Source organism: Zonotrichia albicollis, chromosome Z, assembly GCF_047830755.1.
Source record: "Zonotrichia albicollis isolate bZonAlb1 chromosome Z, bZonAlb1.hap1, whole genome shotgun sequence".
Lineage (NCBI taxonomy): Eukaryota > Metazoa > Chordata > Aves > Passeriformes > Passerellidae > Zonotrichia > Zonotrichia albicollis.
Genome location: NC_133860.1, coordinates 76,428,174 through 76,445,245, shown reverse-complemented (window position 1 = coordinate 76,445,245; position 17,072 = coordinate 76,428,174). Strand labels below are relative to the sequence as shown.

The 17,072-nt window shown below is 40.9% G+C and overlaps 1 protein-coding gene and 1 long non-coding RNA gene across 4 annotated transcripts; one reads left to right on the top strand and one right to left on the bottom strand.

Annotated features, from left to right (window-relative positions):
* The first annotated feature begins 7,526 nt into the window (after positions 1-7,526).
* Positions 7,527-11,544, top strand: RFESD (Rieske Fe-S domain containing). Of its 3 annotated transcripts, none has more exons than XM_026798173.2 (4): positions 7,527-7,688; positions 9,304-9,484; positions 9,575-9,609; positions 9,792-11,544. In XM_026798173.2, exons 2-4 carry the CDS (start codon positions 9,343-9,345, stop codon positions 10,083-10,085), a joined length of 471 nt encoding a protein of 156 aa, XP_026653974.1. In that variant the 5' UTR covers positions 7,527-7,688; positions 9,304-9,342; the 3' UTR covers positions 10,086-11,544. The 3 variants fall into 3 exon arrangements, with proteins under 3 accessions (XP_026653974.1, XP_026653973.1, XP_005495444.1); XM_026798172.2 differs by lacking the exon at positions 7,527-7,688 and adding an exon at positions 8,030-8,525; XM_005495387.4 differs by lacking the exon at positions 7,527-7,688 and adding an exon at positions 8,034-8,538 and having other exon boundaries at positions 9,792-11,537.
* Positions 10,998-16,834, bottom strand: LOC102063387 (uncharacterized). The gene is made up of 3 exons (XR_003382130.2): positions 14,164-16,834; positions 12,429-12,540; positions 10,998-11,364 (listed from the first exon to the last, which is right to left on the bottom strand). It is a non-coding gene; the product is annotated as an uncharacterized LOC102063387 (long non-coding RNA).
* Positions 16,835-17,072: the final 238 nt, after the last annotated feature.

The following is a 17,072-nucleotide window of genomic DNA, read 5'->3' as shown; positions in this document are numbered from 1 at the left end:
AATAAATACGGAAGTGTTAATTTGGAAATATATCTCCTCAACTACAAAAAGAGCGGAGTATGAAATTGATAGTAAGGATTATCTGATCTATATTCTTGAAAAGATGGAGACAGAAAGAAACTTATGCACCTGATGCTATATCTAAAGTCCAATGTTTAATATAGGAGAATGTTATGTTAAATATAGCTTTTGTTTGAAATGTTTGTTTAAAAAAAAAATACAGACTAAAAAAAGAAAATTAAAAAAAGCACATTTGCTTAATAAACATTGTAGATTTCTGTGGGAGAATCGTCTCTCTTCAAGAGCTGTGCCAGTGTTTATCTGACAGCATCTCTCACAAGGGTTCAGTCTCTCAGATGTTGTAGAACAGGGCTGATAGTAATGAGAGCATTTTAGCTTCAACAGGATAATTGGAAATTGGATTTTTCTGTCCGTTGTATCCTTTGGGATCTTCTACAATTGAGCTATTGGATGTTTTGAGGGATAATAGTGATGGTAATACTGGTGGTGAAATAATAATAATAAGGAGGATGATGGTAAGTATGTCTTGCAGTTGAATAGCAGCCTGAGAGAGTTATTTGGGAGAATTTTTATTGAAAGCCCCAGCATATGCCCAGAACAAGCCCATTATCCACCTTGTGTGGAGCTGATAATGGGCAAAATGATATTTTTCTCACTTCTATTCAAATTAGCCACCTTAGGCAAACAGGGAACAAACATTATCTGTTCTGAATTATTTAATTTTTTATTTGCAAGGGCTTTGCACCACTTTACAAAATAATCAGCCACCATATTCCCTTGAGATGGGGAGAAAAATTACCTGAGAACCTCCATGCAAACAGTATGTTGGTGAATTACAGTAGAGAAAAGAAAGGAAAAGAAAGGAAAAGAAAGGAAAAGAAAGGAAAAGAAAGGAAAAGAAAGGAAAAGAAAGGAAATGAAAATAAAGAAGGGGAAGGGGAAGGGGAAGGGGAAGGGGAAGGGGAAGGGGAAGGGGAAGGGGAAGGGGAAGGGGAAGGGGAAGGGGAAGGGGAAGAATAAAGGGTTTTTTTCATTTGGAAGAGACCTACAAGAATCATCTCTTCCAACTCCCTGATCCCTTCAGGGATGACGCAATGTTAAAGTCACATTAAAAACACTGTGCAAATGCCTCTGGAACACTGACAGGCTTGGGGCATTGAACATCTCTCCAGGAAGCCAGTTCCAAAGTTTTGCCCTCCCTCTTGGTAAAAAATGCTTCCTCATGTCAAGCCTGAACCTCTCCTGACACAGCTCTGAGTCATTTCCATGTGTCCTGCCATGAATCCCAGGGAGAAGAGGTCAGCACTTTCCTCTCCACTTCCCCCAGAGGATGGCCACTTTGTGAATTCCCACATGGCCAAATTTTATACCAAAATGCTTTCTTTGAGCAGGGGTGGCACAATGCTTCCAATATTTAGTACATCTTTACTCCAGGACAAAGGTGGAGTGAGAGAAGACGTGGACGTATCAGCAGAGGAGAAGAGACAGGGATGGTGAAGCTGGGAAGAAGCAGATGTGGACCAGAGGTCTGTGCTCAAATGTCACCTCTCTGCTTGTGTCCTGTGCCCTCATGTTCTCCTGACAGCCCACAGTCACAGCACCAGGAAGGCTTTTTGCTGATATTAAACAGAAGGAAATTGTTGCTATACTTAGCTGTATTTTTGTTTTTCAGTATGTATCTGAAGTTCATGATTTAGGACAGTCTACGTAGTGCTTGTTAGAAGTGACAATTTATGGAATCATTCTCTCTGAGGTGTATTGTGAATATATGAAACTTGGATATGAAGTAGTAAGACACAACAGAAATCTCTCTTTTCTGTTAACCTCTTCTGTGCGCCTGTAGCTTTTCAGTGTTTTCAGAGTACAGAAAACTCTTGTTATATGGAAAACAAACAAATAGTACTTGCTAAGAAATAAATTCCAAAAAAGTGGACATTTTTTATTCTGTCTCACATCGTGTCTTCAGGCACCACTCTCTACTACAAAAATGTAAATGGCTTACAACAGCTTTCACCACATAAAGGAATCAGCATTCTCTGCTGCTGAAGGACAGAATATTGAGTTTAAAAATAAATTATGTTTATTTAAAACAAAAAATCAACTTATGGAGTTTATGCAACTTATGGCCTTTTCTATTACAGGGCTGTAAAATCTCTGTGTGCAATAAAATCAGAAATACTTGGAAACAAGGACATACAAACAAAGGCTGAGAAACATGAATGTCATTGCATACAGGGTTGTGGTTCTTCTAGGAATGGTGAGAAGTTTTGGGGGATAAGGAGAGCAGGGCAGGGGAAATATTTGCAAAAAGCAAAATCTAGCTTGCACATGAAGGAAAACTTTCTAGGTGCTAAATGCTAGGTGAGATGTGTCTTGGAAAGCAGGGGTTCCTTTTATTCAGGTCACAGACAGAGTTATAACATCTCTGTTAAAAGTTTCCTCATCCTTAATCCAGCTAGAATATGTAAACCCCATAGGCTGCTGAGGTCCTTTCCACCACTATTTACACATTCCCAGTATGTGAACCACCATTTGCTGATGAAAGCCACCATTTACTCACCATTTGCTGATTCTTCTGGAGTGCAACTGTGTTTTGAAAATGACAAAGATCAATCTCTCTTTTGAGTGCATTGATGATGAACTTAGAACTTAAATTAAATTTTAGGTCTGCTGGGGAGATAATACAGAACAGAGTACCAGCAAAATACGCTTGTGAAACCTTGTGTTGCTGAGCAGATGGTCTTCTGCATTTTGCACCAAGGTAGCACTTTTTCAGGGCATGTGGCTTCTTTCATAGGCCTGAATTACCACAGAAAACAACAGGATTATCTTACACTTCTTCATAATTAAATGGATCGGCACCTGTTAAAAAAAAAAAAAAAAAAAAAAAAAAAAGAAGAAGAGTACTATAAAATTGGTGTAATGTACTGAATTCTTTCTATCAAGGTGTCATGATCTGTCATGCACTGTCCTGAAGACCTTATAGGATAAATGAATTTCTATATTGTTCTGTAGTCTCACATAATGCCCAATCTTTATGGTTTATAGTTATGCTACAGCTAATAAGATGCTACGCCAGTGTTTCTGTATTTTCTATAGAGTAAAACTGTAGGAGATTATTCTGCAGTACCCCCTTAAAACAAAAAAGACATGACCTGATAAAGCACATATTTCTGGCTCCTAGGCTTTGTTTCTAGCTGATTTGTGCAAGCATCTTTTAAAATAGCTTAGTATCTGTGGAAGCAGAGGAGAACATGAAGGAGGTAACAATGCTGTGTAACAGATTAGCCTCTGTGTTTCTGGGACCACAGAATGAAAACGATAAATATATGGTAAAAGGTTTTAAATTACATCTGCTTTTTTTGTTTAGTTTTGGGAGGTTTTGTGATTTTTTAAAAATTTGTTAAATTTAGTTGCTAAAGTATTGTAATTTCTTTTTACCTTTATGTAACTATTAAAATGCCAAAATAGTTGCAGAGGTAGATTATTACTCATTGTACACCAAGAAATTGCACAGGAGAGTTCTCAGAGGAGGAAGTGAGAAAACTGAAAGTATTTTATTATGCTGTATGTACAGGGGAAGATGCCACACTTGGTAGGTATTATTCTGATTATTTTTTTTTTTAAATATTGATAGGCTGGACTTTGGCGGGGGGGAAGAATAAAAAGGTCTGGGAATAAATCATATGGATGTTGCTTACCCAGTCTACAAGACAAATAACTGTATATTTTTGAATCTTTTGCAAGATGAAGTGAGAGTACTCTGTAAAGAATTCACAAGAAGCAGTCAGAGGCACAGTAACTGCAGTAAAATATGGAATGTTTTATGTGACTCGTGCAAGAGGAACTGAGGAACTAACTAAAGAACTAACAAGAGGACCAAGTGTTGACTGAAATTATGGAAATAGTTGTGAATGGGACAGACTGGCAAAGCAGAGCTGCAGGGAGAGAGAAAATTTAGGGCATGGATGAGGTGCTGTTGTGCATGGACTAAAGAGTAAAGTTATTCCTGAAGTCTTCCTTAGCAGCATATTATTGACAGTTTAGAAGAAAGCATTAATTGGGCATTCAGAATTCTTCCTAGTTTGCAGTAAGGTCTTCATTCATAAAAATGATAGTACAAATTGGTCTTAATTTACAGGATTGGAAACCATGATTCCCTGGGGTTTGCATGCTCCCTCACTGGTACAGAGGGGAAGGAATATTTAGAAAGTACATTTTTCTTGTGGCACATGATATATTTTCAGCTCTGTGAGATATTTGGCTTCTTACAAAAACAATTTCCTTATTTCTGTTACTGTCATCAACACAACTACAGGGAATCATTAGATTCAGAATTATTTGCTGTTAAAAATGGAGGTTTAGACACAAACAGTCTTTGCTAGCAGTCATGCCTAACAGTTTACTACAGAAATGATAGCAAAAATGCATCCAGGAAAAATATTAAACATGAAAGGATGGCAGGTTCATTAGCTTATCAGAGAAATTTCCATTGTGAAGGGTCATGTGGAAGAAATGTGATAAAGACTCCATGTAGGAAATGTACTATTGATCTGGACCAGCAGGATAATATGTAATAACATGAAAATAAGATATTATAATGGATGTAGTTCTTACCTCCTTGGATATGCAGGCACTCATTATGAGAAATAATGAGAATGAAATAAGAAATAAGACTGACATTAAATTGCCTAAATACACATGGAAGTTAACATTAATAGTGAATTTTTGAAGTGACCTGTGATAAAACATGTAGGAGATGAATCTTATTGAAACTGAACTTTAGAAGGTTTATCTGGGATCTTTCAAGCTAAGACTCAGGAAAACATTCTTTGCAATACAGACTGCGAAACCTGCTCTTTCAGAGTCATGTGTAAACTGCAGTTTCTGGAGAGAACATGGAGCAGGAGATAAAACTGCACTTCTGGCAGTGAAAGCCAGTGAAAAATCCTATATTGTTTCACTTTCATTTTCTAAAAGCAGAACAAAAGATTTGTCTGCTTGTCGCTTCTCAAATATTTGCAACCAGTTATCCAGTTGAAAACAGGACATAAAATCTGAATAGCTTTGTCTTCCAACTATTTATATCAAAAACTAATATAGATAATGAGTTTTAAAACTCTTGTATTTTACTTTGTGCCTTTTCCCCAGATAAAATAATTGGTCTGCAAGAATTCAATGTAGTGCTGTTTGGTATTTTTTTGGGAAGTAATTGAATGCAGGAGTATGCACTCTCTTCTTGCTAAGCTTGAGAAAATGCACCCTGGGAGAGCTACCAGCGCTCCTCAGGATAGGCTAAAATCCAAAGGAGTCTTGATTAGCTGGAAAAAAATACCTGAAATCAATCAGGTAAAATAATCATGGACTAGTTTGAAGTCAAAATAAAAAGGGAAGGGAAAAACATTATATTGGTGAACAAAAAACTGTCCGAGCTGCATTTTTGCAGTTCAAAAAAAGTGCAATAATGCCTGGAAATTTTAGAGAACTTGAAGCAGAGCACTAGCCAACCACATGATGGGGTGGAAAAGGAAATGAGTGACATGTGGGTATGACTTAAAGGAGTCACAAGAGGCAACTGTTTTAATAACTGCAGTGAATGCTCAGGGCATTGATTCTGCTTTGTGACATCATAAAAAGATGAGAGCATTTGGAGGAAAATAATACAAACACGGGACTTGCGAGTTGTATGAGGTATCAGCTGTCAGAGGAACCTTGAGGAGCCCTCTGCAGTGACTAAGGCTTCACAGCCTGGAAAACGCTGCCACCCAGAGCAGGAAAGAGAAATTATTTTGGTTTCCAGGCAGGCCTCCTCTGATGAGCAATGTGGAGGAAAAAAGTGAAGAACTCCAAGTGTTTAAGCATGAAAACTGCCTGCCAAGTTATGCAAACTCTGCCACTGGAATTTAGTTCAAAATATTTGTCAGGAATGGCCAAAGTAGATGTGATCTTGCACGAGATAGGGAGGCCGACACAAATCGGTGGGAATGTGCTTCACAGCCCCTTTGTGTTTGGGGGGGTGGTTTAGGCTTCACCATTATTACTAAAAAAGAACCCACTGAGATTTTGATGTTACCTGCCTTGGTTTGTCCATCGTTTTTGTACACGTGAGCTCTCATCATCATGCTGAGGGTTTTAATAACACATTTGCTACCAGCTCTAAAGATTGCAGGTTGCTCTTGCCCGACCGCACAGAAACAGAGCTCACACATCACAGAAAAGTATAGGTTTTATTTGTAATGTCAAAATGATGAAAAAAAGTCAGCTGGTTCAGTGAGTGCAGTGAAAAATCTTATGAACAGCAACAGAACTAAGTGAGGAGGATACAGTCTTCATTGCTCTGCCTTAAAAGGCAGGAATAATTATAACAATGTTTTAGAAGCCTTTTGCCACAAGCAGGGCAGGTTTTAGACACATACAACATCCCATTGCAGTGTGCCTGTCACAGTCTGTGCAGCTCATTAGTTAACTACTGCAAGAATTGCACCAGCCTGCTCAAAATCAAACCGTCACATCCAGACTCTTCTGGTGGGTTTAAACAGCAGCAACTACCAAAAAACTCCCAACAACAGACTGGACAATTTTATTTCTGAATGATGCATCCCAAAATCCACAAATATGACCAAAATATTGCAAGGCTTTGTAATGGTAACAAAAACTCAGGGTCTGAATAAGAATTCAGAATTCTGAATGAGAATAATATCTGGGCAACTTGTGTAGCAACTGCCATCCTGCTGATCTTACACGCTTTTTGAAGTTTGACAAGGAAACACAGCGGGGAGAAAACGAAATGAAATTAAATTAAATGTTACCAAAAAAAAACCAAAAAAAAAAACCAAAATAAAACAAAGTAAAACAATATAAAACAAAATAAAACAATAAAATAAAATAAAATAAAATAAATTAATAAAATAAAATAAAATAAAATAAAATAAAATAAAATAAAATAAAATAAAATAAAATAATGTGCCCTGTGGCAGGGGTAATTTTCTTTTACCCAAAATAGGGAAAAATTATTCAGAGCAGGGTACAGCAGTGAATTGCCACAATTTACAAAGCCAGCTCTGTTTCCAGCTGGAGAAGGAGCCCTTACACTGCTTGCAAACCCCTTTGCTGTTCCCACCAGGTGGCACTTGGCATCAGGGACAATTCTGGCCATGCTGTCTGCAGTGACTCAGAAAATATCAAAGCAGCCAACCTCTTAAGAAAATATCAGGAAAAAAACTGTTAGAAGGCTAAATTACTCTGCATAAGCCTGGAAACAACCTTTCCTCTTACTGACTGAAGTGTGCTCACTTGCACGATTTGGAATTGCTCCGATAGCTCAGGATTCTGTCTTGGGATCTGCGAGGAGGTGATGTGACCCATTTCCTCTTATCTAGGGGAAGAAAGTAGCCTTGAGTGTTTCTTTTGGAGGGCCCCTGACGTGCCTGTGTAGTCCTTAGCCTACATTTGTTCATAGATAAGTGTGCAAGTATCAGCTGTGAAAGGAGCTTTTTGGCACAGTTTAGGCTGCTCGGGATCCACGATGTGCTGCTGATGGTGTCAGTCAGGTTTCAGAGTGGAAGCCTGGATAATTCATTCGTGCAAAATCCAAGCTGAGTGTAAGAAGTTATCTAAATGAGCTGGAGGTGAGGTGTGTTCTAATACTGGTTGGGAGATACAAACAGGTATGTGTGTACACAAATACGTGTGTGTGTGTGTGTTTCTGTTTCTAGAGATGTATGCATTTATATACACAGGGGTTTACAGAAGCATCTCATAAAGAAAGGTTTTAATTACAGGCTTCTGCATTTTAGTGTCTTTGGCAATTTGGAAAGTTTATAGGGAGAGTCAGCCAAAAGAAAGGTGATAGCAAAAACTGGGGATTTCCTACTCTGGTTCCTGAGGTTAGCTTGCTTATCACCTGAAAAAAACTGAATGTGAATGTTTTACTGGATCATGCTGTGAGCCTGGCAGTGACGTTTCACTTTCTGGGTAAGACTGGGTGGCTGTTCCTTGAACTGGAAAGCAGGGAGCAGATCTGATCCCGTGCAGATCAGTTCACAACTGGTCTTGGGAATGCCACGCTGGCACTTAAACCAGCCTCCCCAGCACGGTGGCCTAAGAGGAAACCTGCATTTGCTGATCCTGAGAACAGACCGCATGTGGCTCTGAGCAGGGTTCTGGGAGCAGGCCACAGGACTGGGCTCACGGCGAGGACAGCAGCAGGGGGAACTGGAAGCTTTGCTCCTCCCTTATCAGGCCAGCCCCAGCGTGTCCCTGGCTCTTATCAGCCCTGGCAGAGCCAGTTTCTGATGCACTGAGCCTCTACAGCCCCGTCACAGGGTGCTGCAGGGCCTGGCCCCGCTGCCTCCAGCTTGTGCTTAAAGAGGGGCTGAGTAGCACCTTGTGACACATGGGGACAAGGCAGGGCAGAGGTGACAGACCTGAAGGGAGGCCATGCTGGACCTCATCATCCTCAGCCTTCATTTCTTCATCTGCTTTCTCATCTTCATTGCAATCTGGTATGGACCAAAGGTACAGTACAGCCTCCTGCAGCCAGAGAGACACCCCCTCCTCCCCCTATCCATGCTTACCCTTTCTGTGTTTATAAAGACCTGGTCTGGCTTTGTTTTACTGAGGAAGCAAGGTTGTATTGGAAATTTGGGAAGAACTGGAACACAGTAGCTAATTGCAAGTAAATTTAAAGGGAAGGCTGTTTTCATAAAACTGCTTATGTTCTGTCTTGTGAGAGGGAGAGTCTATTATATGTTTGAAATACATAAGAGGAGGGAAGGAAAGACAGGAAAATTTACTAGAAATGCCAGGTTGCATACAGCTTCTCAATAAAAAATGTTTTCTTTCCTTTGCAGAATAATATTTTATTAATTTTAATCACTTTATATTTCTAGCCATAATATAATGGAAAAGTATTGGATTTACATGTCAGTGTTACCTGTTGCATACCTGAACTGTAGAGTACTTTACATTGGCCATCCTTATATTTGTTTGCACGTGTGTTTTGAGGGGTGAAAGTGGTTTAGGTGCAGAGTAAACAAATAGTGATTGAGAGTTTATCTTGCCTGAGCCTCAGGTATCTGGTTTCCAGCATCTGGTTTTCCTTGTCCTGTCAGTTCTGCTAGTGAACACAGTAACTGAACATTGTCACCAAGCTCTTGTGCTTTTCTACCTCTGCACGCCGACAGTCTTTCACTGAAACCTTCTCTCCCTCTCCTCACATGAAATCCAAACGTGAATTGCTTTCTAAGTGACCTTTTAATTTATTTGTTTGTGTGTTTAAAGGATGTGGATTCCCACAGCTCAAGCACAGGAGGAGCTGAAATGCAGCCAGATGGTCTTATATTCATTGGCAAAGAAGATGACATAAAGAAGTCCCAAAGAATAACACCCAAAATCGATGGCAGAGAAATTGTTGTTTTTTACCATGAGGGGAAATTTCATGCTCTGGATTCTCGCTGCTACCGTAAGATATTGGCCTGTGTGATATCAGTGTTGTTAGAATTAAGCATAAAATCTGCTGTATAAATTAATATGGTATTCTGCCATGTTTCAGATGAAGGAGGCCCTTTGTGTTTTGGAGAAATAGAGGTATGTAAGCAAAATAAAACTAATGCAGAGGCGTGGAGTCATGTGAAAACTCTAATGGATTTTTTTGTAATGCTTTTATCTGAACACTATATAGAGAACCTTATAACCTCAGACACCCTTACAACCAAACATACCTTCTGTCCTAGAAGATTACTTGCTATCTTTTCTTCTTCCTCCTGCAGGATATCGATGGACAAGCATGTATTGTTTGTCCTTGGCATAAGTTTAAAATTACCTTGGAAACAGGAGAAGGACTGTACAAAGGAATAAATCCTCAGGAGCCATCACCAACACCAAAGTGGCAATCAAAAGGAGTCAAACAAAGGATTTATAAGATCACAATAGACAGTGGAAATGTTTATGTGAGTTCCCCAGATTTTTCTGTGAGCTTTGACTCTGATTATTATGCTGAAAAGTACAAACAAGGTGGTGAATTAGCTATAGGAAAACCAAGCCGCTCAGAAGACACGGAGTAGGTCATGGCCAGACAGCCAGAATCTTGGGGAATGCACAAATGAAGAATCTGTTGGGAAATAAAAATGGACAGTGCCATCAAGATTGTCTCCAAATTAAATTCTAATATTGTTATGTTAAAGCATTGAAATACATAGAGATGAGTAGGATAAGAAACCTGCATTGTCAGAAATGTGACTGATTTTGTGCTGAGGATATTTTTTGCACTTGCATTTCAAAAAAAGACTTAATTCCAGCAGAGTGCCTCACAATATTTGATATTTTGCTCAAACTATTTTAATTTTTAAGAGGGGATATAGTACATTATGGCTTATAAAACTTACTACATAATTAAAAGTAGATAGTCAGGTGTAAAGGTTATCTTTATATACTTAACAGTTTATACTTCTAATGCCTGTGGTAAAAATGTCATGGAAACTTTTAACTTTTGAGATATTTGTGTGATTTCTAGCTATTTATTAAATGCCACAAAGGGAAGCACAGAATTTCAGAATTTTTTAGCACACTCTTTTATGCCTATTTATGCATTAACACCTTGAGTTTATAAATGCATTTCTTTTCCTCCTTCTCATGAATTCCTCTTGTTAGTTCATCAAATAATGCAGCAAGGATTTATTATGTATACCTTGTTCTTCCTGGTTCTGCTGGTTAAAGAGGGAGCTGTTTGGCGTGATATATAAATTAGTGACCCTTGTTTGCTTGTTTTTCTTTATTGTAACCACATTTTTCTGCATTCATTTGAAAAAAAAAAAGTGCTGTCTGTGTAGAGGCAAAACCTGTGTTTTTCTCTGTGTCTTTCTGTTCAATATCAGATCTGCCCCAAAAACCCCTTTCAAGGAAGTTTCTCTCTGGGCTCTGCTGCACTCCAGGATGTGGTGGTGTGACTGTGTTCACAGGGGTCTTAGATGAGGGAAGAGACGAGGATTTGACTCCATGTTTCAGAAGGCTTGATTTATTATTTTATTATATATATTACATTAAAACAATACTAAAATAATAGAAGAAAGGATTTCATCAGAAGGCTAGCTAAGAATAGAATAAGGAGGAATGATAAGAAAGGTTTGTGGCTCGGACTCTCTGTCCGAGATGGGCTGTGATTGGCCATTAACTAGAAACATCCAACATGGGCCAATCAAAGATCCACCTGTTGCATTCCACAGCAGCAGATAATAATTGTTTACATTTTGTTCCTGAGGCCTCTCGGCCTCTCAAGAGGAAGAATCCTAAGGAAAGGATTTTTCATAAAAGATGTCTGCGACATGGTGAGTTCTACTGTTCAGCCTGTGGAGTGCAGAGACAGAACACAGAATCATTAAGGCTGGAAAACGCCTCTAAGATCATCAAATCCAACCATTAAATCAGCTCTGCCAAGCCCACCACTAAACCCTGTACCCAAATGCCACGTCTACACTCCTTTTAAATACGCCATCCTGCATGGCTGCAATTCTTCAGTGTGGGTTTTTTTTTTTTTTGTAATTTTCTGGGTTTTTTTGCAAAGTTCATTCATAGCCAGGTTCAGTTTGAAGTGCCTGCTCTTCATCTCTATATTCTGCTTGTGTTTGCAGCAGGCTGTCTTGCTTTTAATGCCTGTCACGGGTAACCAGGCCTGTGTCAACACTGCTGCTGGTACAAATGTGTTTAGAAGTAGTGAGGCAGAGGGAAGAGTCAAAGGAAAATTTGTACTGCATCGATCACAACGAATAAAGCAAAGTACACGATCAATTGATTTCACTACAGCTAAATTGAGAGGAAATTATCTCTGGTCATGCCTCCTTGACATGGTTTTTGCAGTTGACAGGGAAAAGTGTTACCTTGAAATTGCTGCTGAGCTGACCCACCCCAGTTCTGCATTTTGTAAGAACTACAGCACAGAAATGCTTTTCTTGCCATCCTCTTCTTCCCCCTCCTCCTCCTCCTCTCCCTGACCACTGAGCCAGCCAGTGCCAATGATCAGATGCAAATGCCTGTCCTCCTTCAGGTGAATCACATCTTGATTATCTGTGTCACCAGATGAGCAGGACCATGCTGAGGGAGGCAGGAGTCAGTGAGGCTTAGGGGGTGTGACAAACTGGGTCAGCTCTTCAAACTCCATTCTGCAAACGCTCTTTTTGATGTGGCATTTAATCATGCAAAGGCATGGATTTCATTAAGTGGATTTTTTTAGGTAAATGAAGAGTTGAGCACAGTTTTCAGCCTCTGCCAACTATAAACTGTGGCAGTAGAGTAAAAATGAAAGTGACAGTTTTGCCTGTTGGTAAGAAAAACTGGAAGAGCAGTGTAGATATTCTCATTAGCCCAGTGACTCTCCCTCCATGAGATGAAGAGAATTCCCTGACAAGCAGTACCTGAACAGTGGAATTGTTCTCCTGAAAGATGTCAGAGAAGTATAGTTTATTGTTGCCAACAATGGTAGTTAGAAATCCAAAACTTATGAAGGCAACTCCATAATTATTCTACCTGAAAGTAAAATATGTGTTATCTTTTTAAAATAAACAAACAGGTTTTTATATTAATTATATATTAATTATTAAATAATTATTAATTATTAATTAACCTAACTGTTCAAATTACAATTAATTTTTGCTGCAGCTGTGGGTGACTAAGGATCCAGATAATGCAGAGATTACCAGTAAGGGTGATCTCTCTTTATTAAGACAGTCACTACAGTGGAAAAAGTGGTGAAGCTTTTGCCCCTACTAAGGTAGGTCGGCTGCACCTGAAGGTTTTCTGAATTTTAATGTTTATATGACAGTTGCTCGATGAGAGGTTTCACCTCTGCACACATGTGTCCATCTGTGATTTCAGTTAGCATCTAAGATTCACATTCAAGGGAAAACTACTTTCTTAAATTACAGTGTGTGCTGAACATCCCCCTCCCACCCCTTCGGCCCCCGCTCCCCCAAAAAAATTACATCTTTATTTGGCACAGATTGCCCCAGGAAAAACTGAATACTTGTGTAGCTTTGTTTTGGCCCAGGAAAGCACAGAAGAACAGAGAAGTAATGCCCCCCCTTACATTCATTATAAGGCCTTGAATATTCCTAGCATGGCTCTGGCTCAGCACCCAGGAGACCAGCATGCCATCATTTGAACAGCCAAGGATGTTCAGGATCAGCAGCACTTCCCTGGAGGCTGTGTCACCTTGCAGTGGTCATGGTATTTTTCATGAGACTCAGCACTGAAAGAATACCTGAAGCTAAGATTCAGTTTGGAGGCGCAGGTGTTCACACCAATTTTCATTATCAGTTTTCTTGTGCTAAGCAGAATGGAGCTTTGATGTAAACTGAATGGATATGCAAGGTGCTGCACCTGGATCAGGGCAATTCCAGGCACAAACACAGGCAGGAATGAAAGCTGTGAGGAGAAGGACTTGGGGTGTTGGCAGATGAGAAGATTGAGATGAGCTGGCAATGAGCTCAGACAGCCCAGAAAGCCAAAAATGTCCTGGAGCAGAAACAGCAGTGTGGGCAGCAGGGTATGATACCATGGCAGGGGTGTTGGAGCTAGACACTCTTTTAGTGTCCCTTGCAACCCAAACCACTCTGTGATTTTATGACTTTACGTGATGTGATACTCTGGTTACTTTTCCCATTGTTTTTTAATAGCTGATGGCTGTGAAACTGAAGCAGAAATAAACATTTTAAATGTTTCCTAGTTTTGGTATAGGGTATTAGTCTTCTATTAAAAAAGTACAAATACTCTAACTGAAACAATAAAAATACTAAATGTGGTTTTGGCATTTACCCAAACACTCTCCCCACACCTCCCTACTGCAAAACTGAAACAAGAAGGAACCCAAAATTTCCCTTGGGCTAAAGAAAATAAATCTTGACTTCTTGTCTTTTGAAGTTCCAATGGAACGAAACCAGAGCTGTTCTAAGTTCCCTTCCTGAGATGACAGATAAACAGTGAAGCACATGGTGGTTGCCCCCTGCCCAGGGCAGCAGCTTTGCTCTCCCACAGTGGTGACAAACTGTCCAGTTTCCACAGTTGTGACATATTTACCCTCTCCTTAGCTGTACAAGGCAGCTTGTCAGAGAGCTCCCGAACCCTCCCTGTCCCTGGCTCTGCAGAACTCACCTCAGAGCAGGTGTGGCTTGGTCCAGCAAGTCTCAGATTTCCTTGACAGCCTGTGTCTGAAGGGTTCTTGTACCAGCAGGTTCAGCTGGAAACACAGGTTTACAGTCTTTGGCCTTGTGGAATGCACAATAACAAAGGAACAAAGCTCCTATAGAGACACTTGATGAGGTTTTATCTCTGTTCTGTCCAGAAGTGAGTGTTCCCCAGACTTTCTACATTACTACAGTTACTAACATTACTACAGTTAATGTAGCCTGCAGGCATTCCTGCAGGGAGTGTGGGGGTTGCGTGTGTTCCACTCAGAAGCTGCCTGCAACTTCATGAGTCCAGCTGTTCCAGTCTCCAGCAGCATTTTATGCACTTTTGCAGGCAGATGTGCACCAAAACCAAACATCTCTGCTCCCCCATCTCTGGAATGCATTAATTATGAGAGTGCACAGGCAGTCCCTCCTGCAATTCCCTTTTGCTGTTCCAGTCTTAGGACAAACCACATTGTCCATCAGAGATGGTGGGGGAAAGGAGGAAGGAATAACTTTTACCACTGTCACACTCTTCCAAGTCCCTTTCTACAAGAGTTGTGTGTGGGAAGAATATCAGTTTATTTAGACAGAGTTGTTCCAGCTGAAATTAAAAGGAAAAAAAATGCAGTTTAACATTGACAGACTCCTGGTCCTTAGTATTAAACAGCTGGATGACATGCTCTGCAATGTCACCTCTGTACCTCAGGAGTGATATAAACATTAATTACAAGTGGGTAGTGCTAACGAAAATTGCTCTCAAGAACTTTCACATATCACCCATGTACAAGTTTCCCTGCATCCAGGGAAATGGAACAATGGAGGGCAAGCTGCCTGACAAACAGCAGAATTCAGGCCTTTATTTCAAAGGCAAGGAACTGAGTTTCCAAAACAAGCTTCCTTCAGTCCTTGTAAGAGCTTTTCTAGCCCAGCAGCACTTGACAGCTTCCACATCTTAGCTGATGGCAGCTGTGTCCCATCCTGATGAGTGTGGGGCATGTGTGATGCTTACTGCTGAGAAGGGATCTTGGCAGGACACCCTGTGGTACCTGGGAATATACCATAGTCAAAGCTTATTTTATTTAGGAGTAAGGGGAGCTAGGGTACACTGCTGTGCATATATATGTAAATTAGGCAAGGTTTCTGAGTAAAGAAAGCCCTGTCTGCCAGGAGGCAGCAAATGATGAATTGTAAATGAGATATCTTCGAGATCCTGTCTTCCTTCAGATGTTCATCCTTTTCAGAGCTTGATAATCCGGATTCCAACAGAAAAATTAGAGGCCTTAGGATGAGGAGTATTGTAGCACCTGTACATCAGTGGTGCAGCAGAGCTGGTGCCTCTCCCCTGTCTCATGCCACTTCCAAATAGGCAGCTGCCCATGAACAATTTCTGCCTTGTTGGCCCTGTGTTCCTGCTCCCTCTGGGTGCCTGAGGAGTTGCTTGTGGCCAATCTCCTCCTTCTAAAGTGGCTGCCTGGCCCTTGTCCAGCACACTGGCCACGATGCAGCCGCCAGCAGGGTGACCTCCAGCCATCTGTGTGGGCCAAATCCCTGCCAGCAGGACGAGGCCTCCTATTGAAAGCCATATGGAGTTGATGGAGAGGATGTCTCTGGACCAGCCAGCTGCAGTCTTCCTGTCCCACCAGAGTCTGGGTGCTCAGAAGTCCCTGGCAGCCTCCTCTCTCCAGCAAGTGCTGGTGGGGAAGCTGCTGGAAGGGCTGCTCCACATCCACAGCCTTCTGTGCAGGGGGGCTGCTTCACAACTTTTCAGGCTTTTGGGCTGAGGAAAAGGTTTTGATGTGCGCAGGTGAAGGTGCTGGTGGAGTCTGTGGTTGAAAACTGTGTGGGGAGGTGATGGCTGGCCTGTCCTGTCCTTCAGCTGAGGAGACCCCCAAGGCCAGTGACAGGCATGAGGAGGAACAGAGTGCTCTCACAGCCTGAGGCTTGGGGTTCCAGAGACCTCAAAGTCAAGATGACAACAGGGGAAGGGCTCTGGGTGGGCTTTGCTTCAGACTTCCGAGAAGACACTGCTGCACACACTGGTGCTTTGTGGACAAGCATTCGGAATAGTGGAGCAGTAAAGCAGAACAGGTGGGATTACCAGGCAAGACCTGGATGGATCCATGCCCCTCTCTGCCAGACAGAGAAGATGGGAGAGACACGGGTGGAATCCAAAAGGCAGGTGTATGTCAGCTCCACAAACACTGGAATAAGGTGTCTTGGGCAGTGAGGTACTTTCTGCTGTGCCTCCCAAAAGCAGCCCATCTCCTGGGTTTACTGGATTCCTCGTGCCACTACAATAATACATTGTAACCCCAAATTGGAGTTTTTAATCAAATGTATTAGGAATGTGTTTGTGTGGTGTTCACAGAGGTCCCAGGAAGAGGGAAGAGCCGAGGATCTGACTCTGTGTTTTAGAAGGCTGATTTCTTGTTTTATAATATATATTATATTAAAAAGAAAAGATATATTAACACTATACTAAAAAAAAAAATGGAAGAAAGGATTTCTTCAGAAGGCTTGCAAGCAATAGAAAAAGAATGGAATGATAGTAAAGTCTTGTGACTGACCAGACAGTCTGAGCCAGCTGACTGTGACTGGCCATTAATTAGAAACAACCACATGAGACCAATCACACATCCACCTGTTGCATTCCACAGTGGCAGATAATTATTGTTTACATTTTGTTCCTGAGGCCTCTCAGCTTCTCAGGAGAAAAAATCCTAAGGAAAGGATTTTTCATAAAATGTGTTTGTGACATGTGTTTAATCAAATACCAAAACTTTGTCTGGAAAAACAAAGTGTAGCTTCAGAGTCAACAACCAAGTCAACTTCAGAGGATTTTTGCTCAGCTTGTTCTTCATCACAGCTTCATCCAATCTGTTTTGGGGT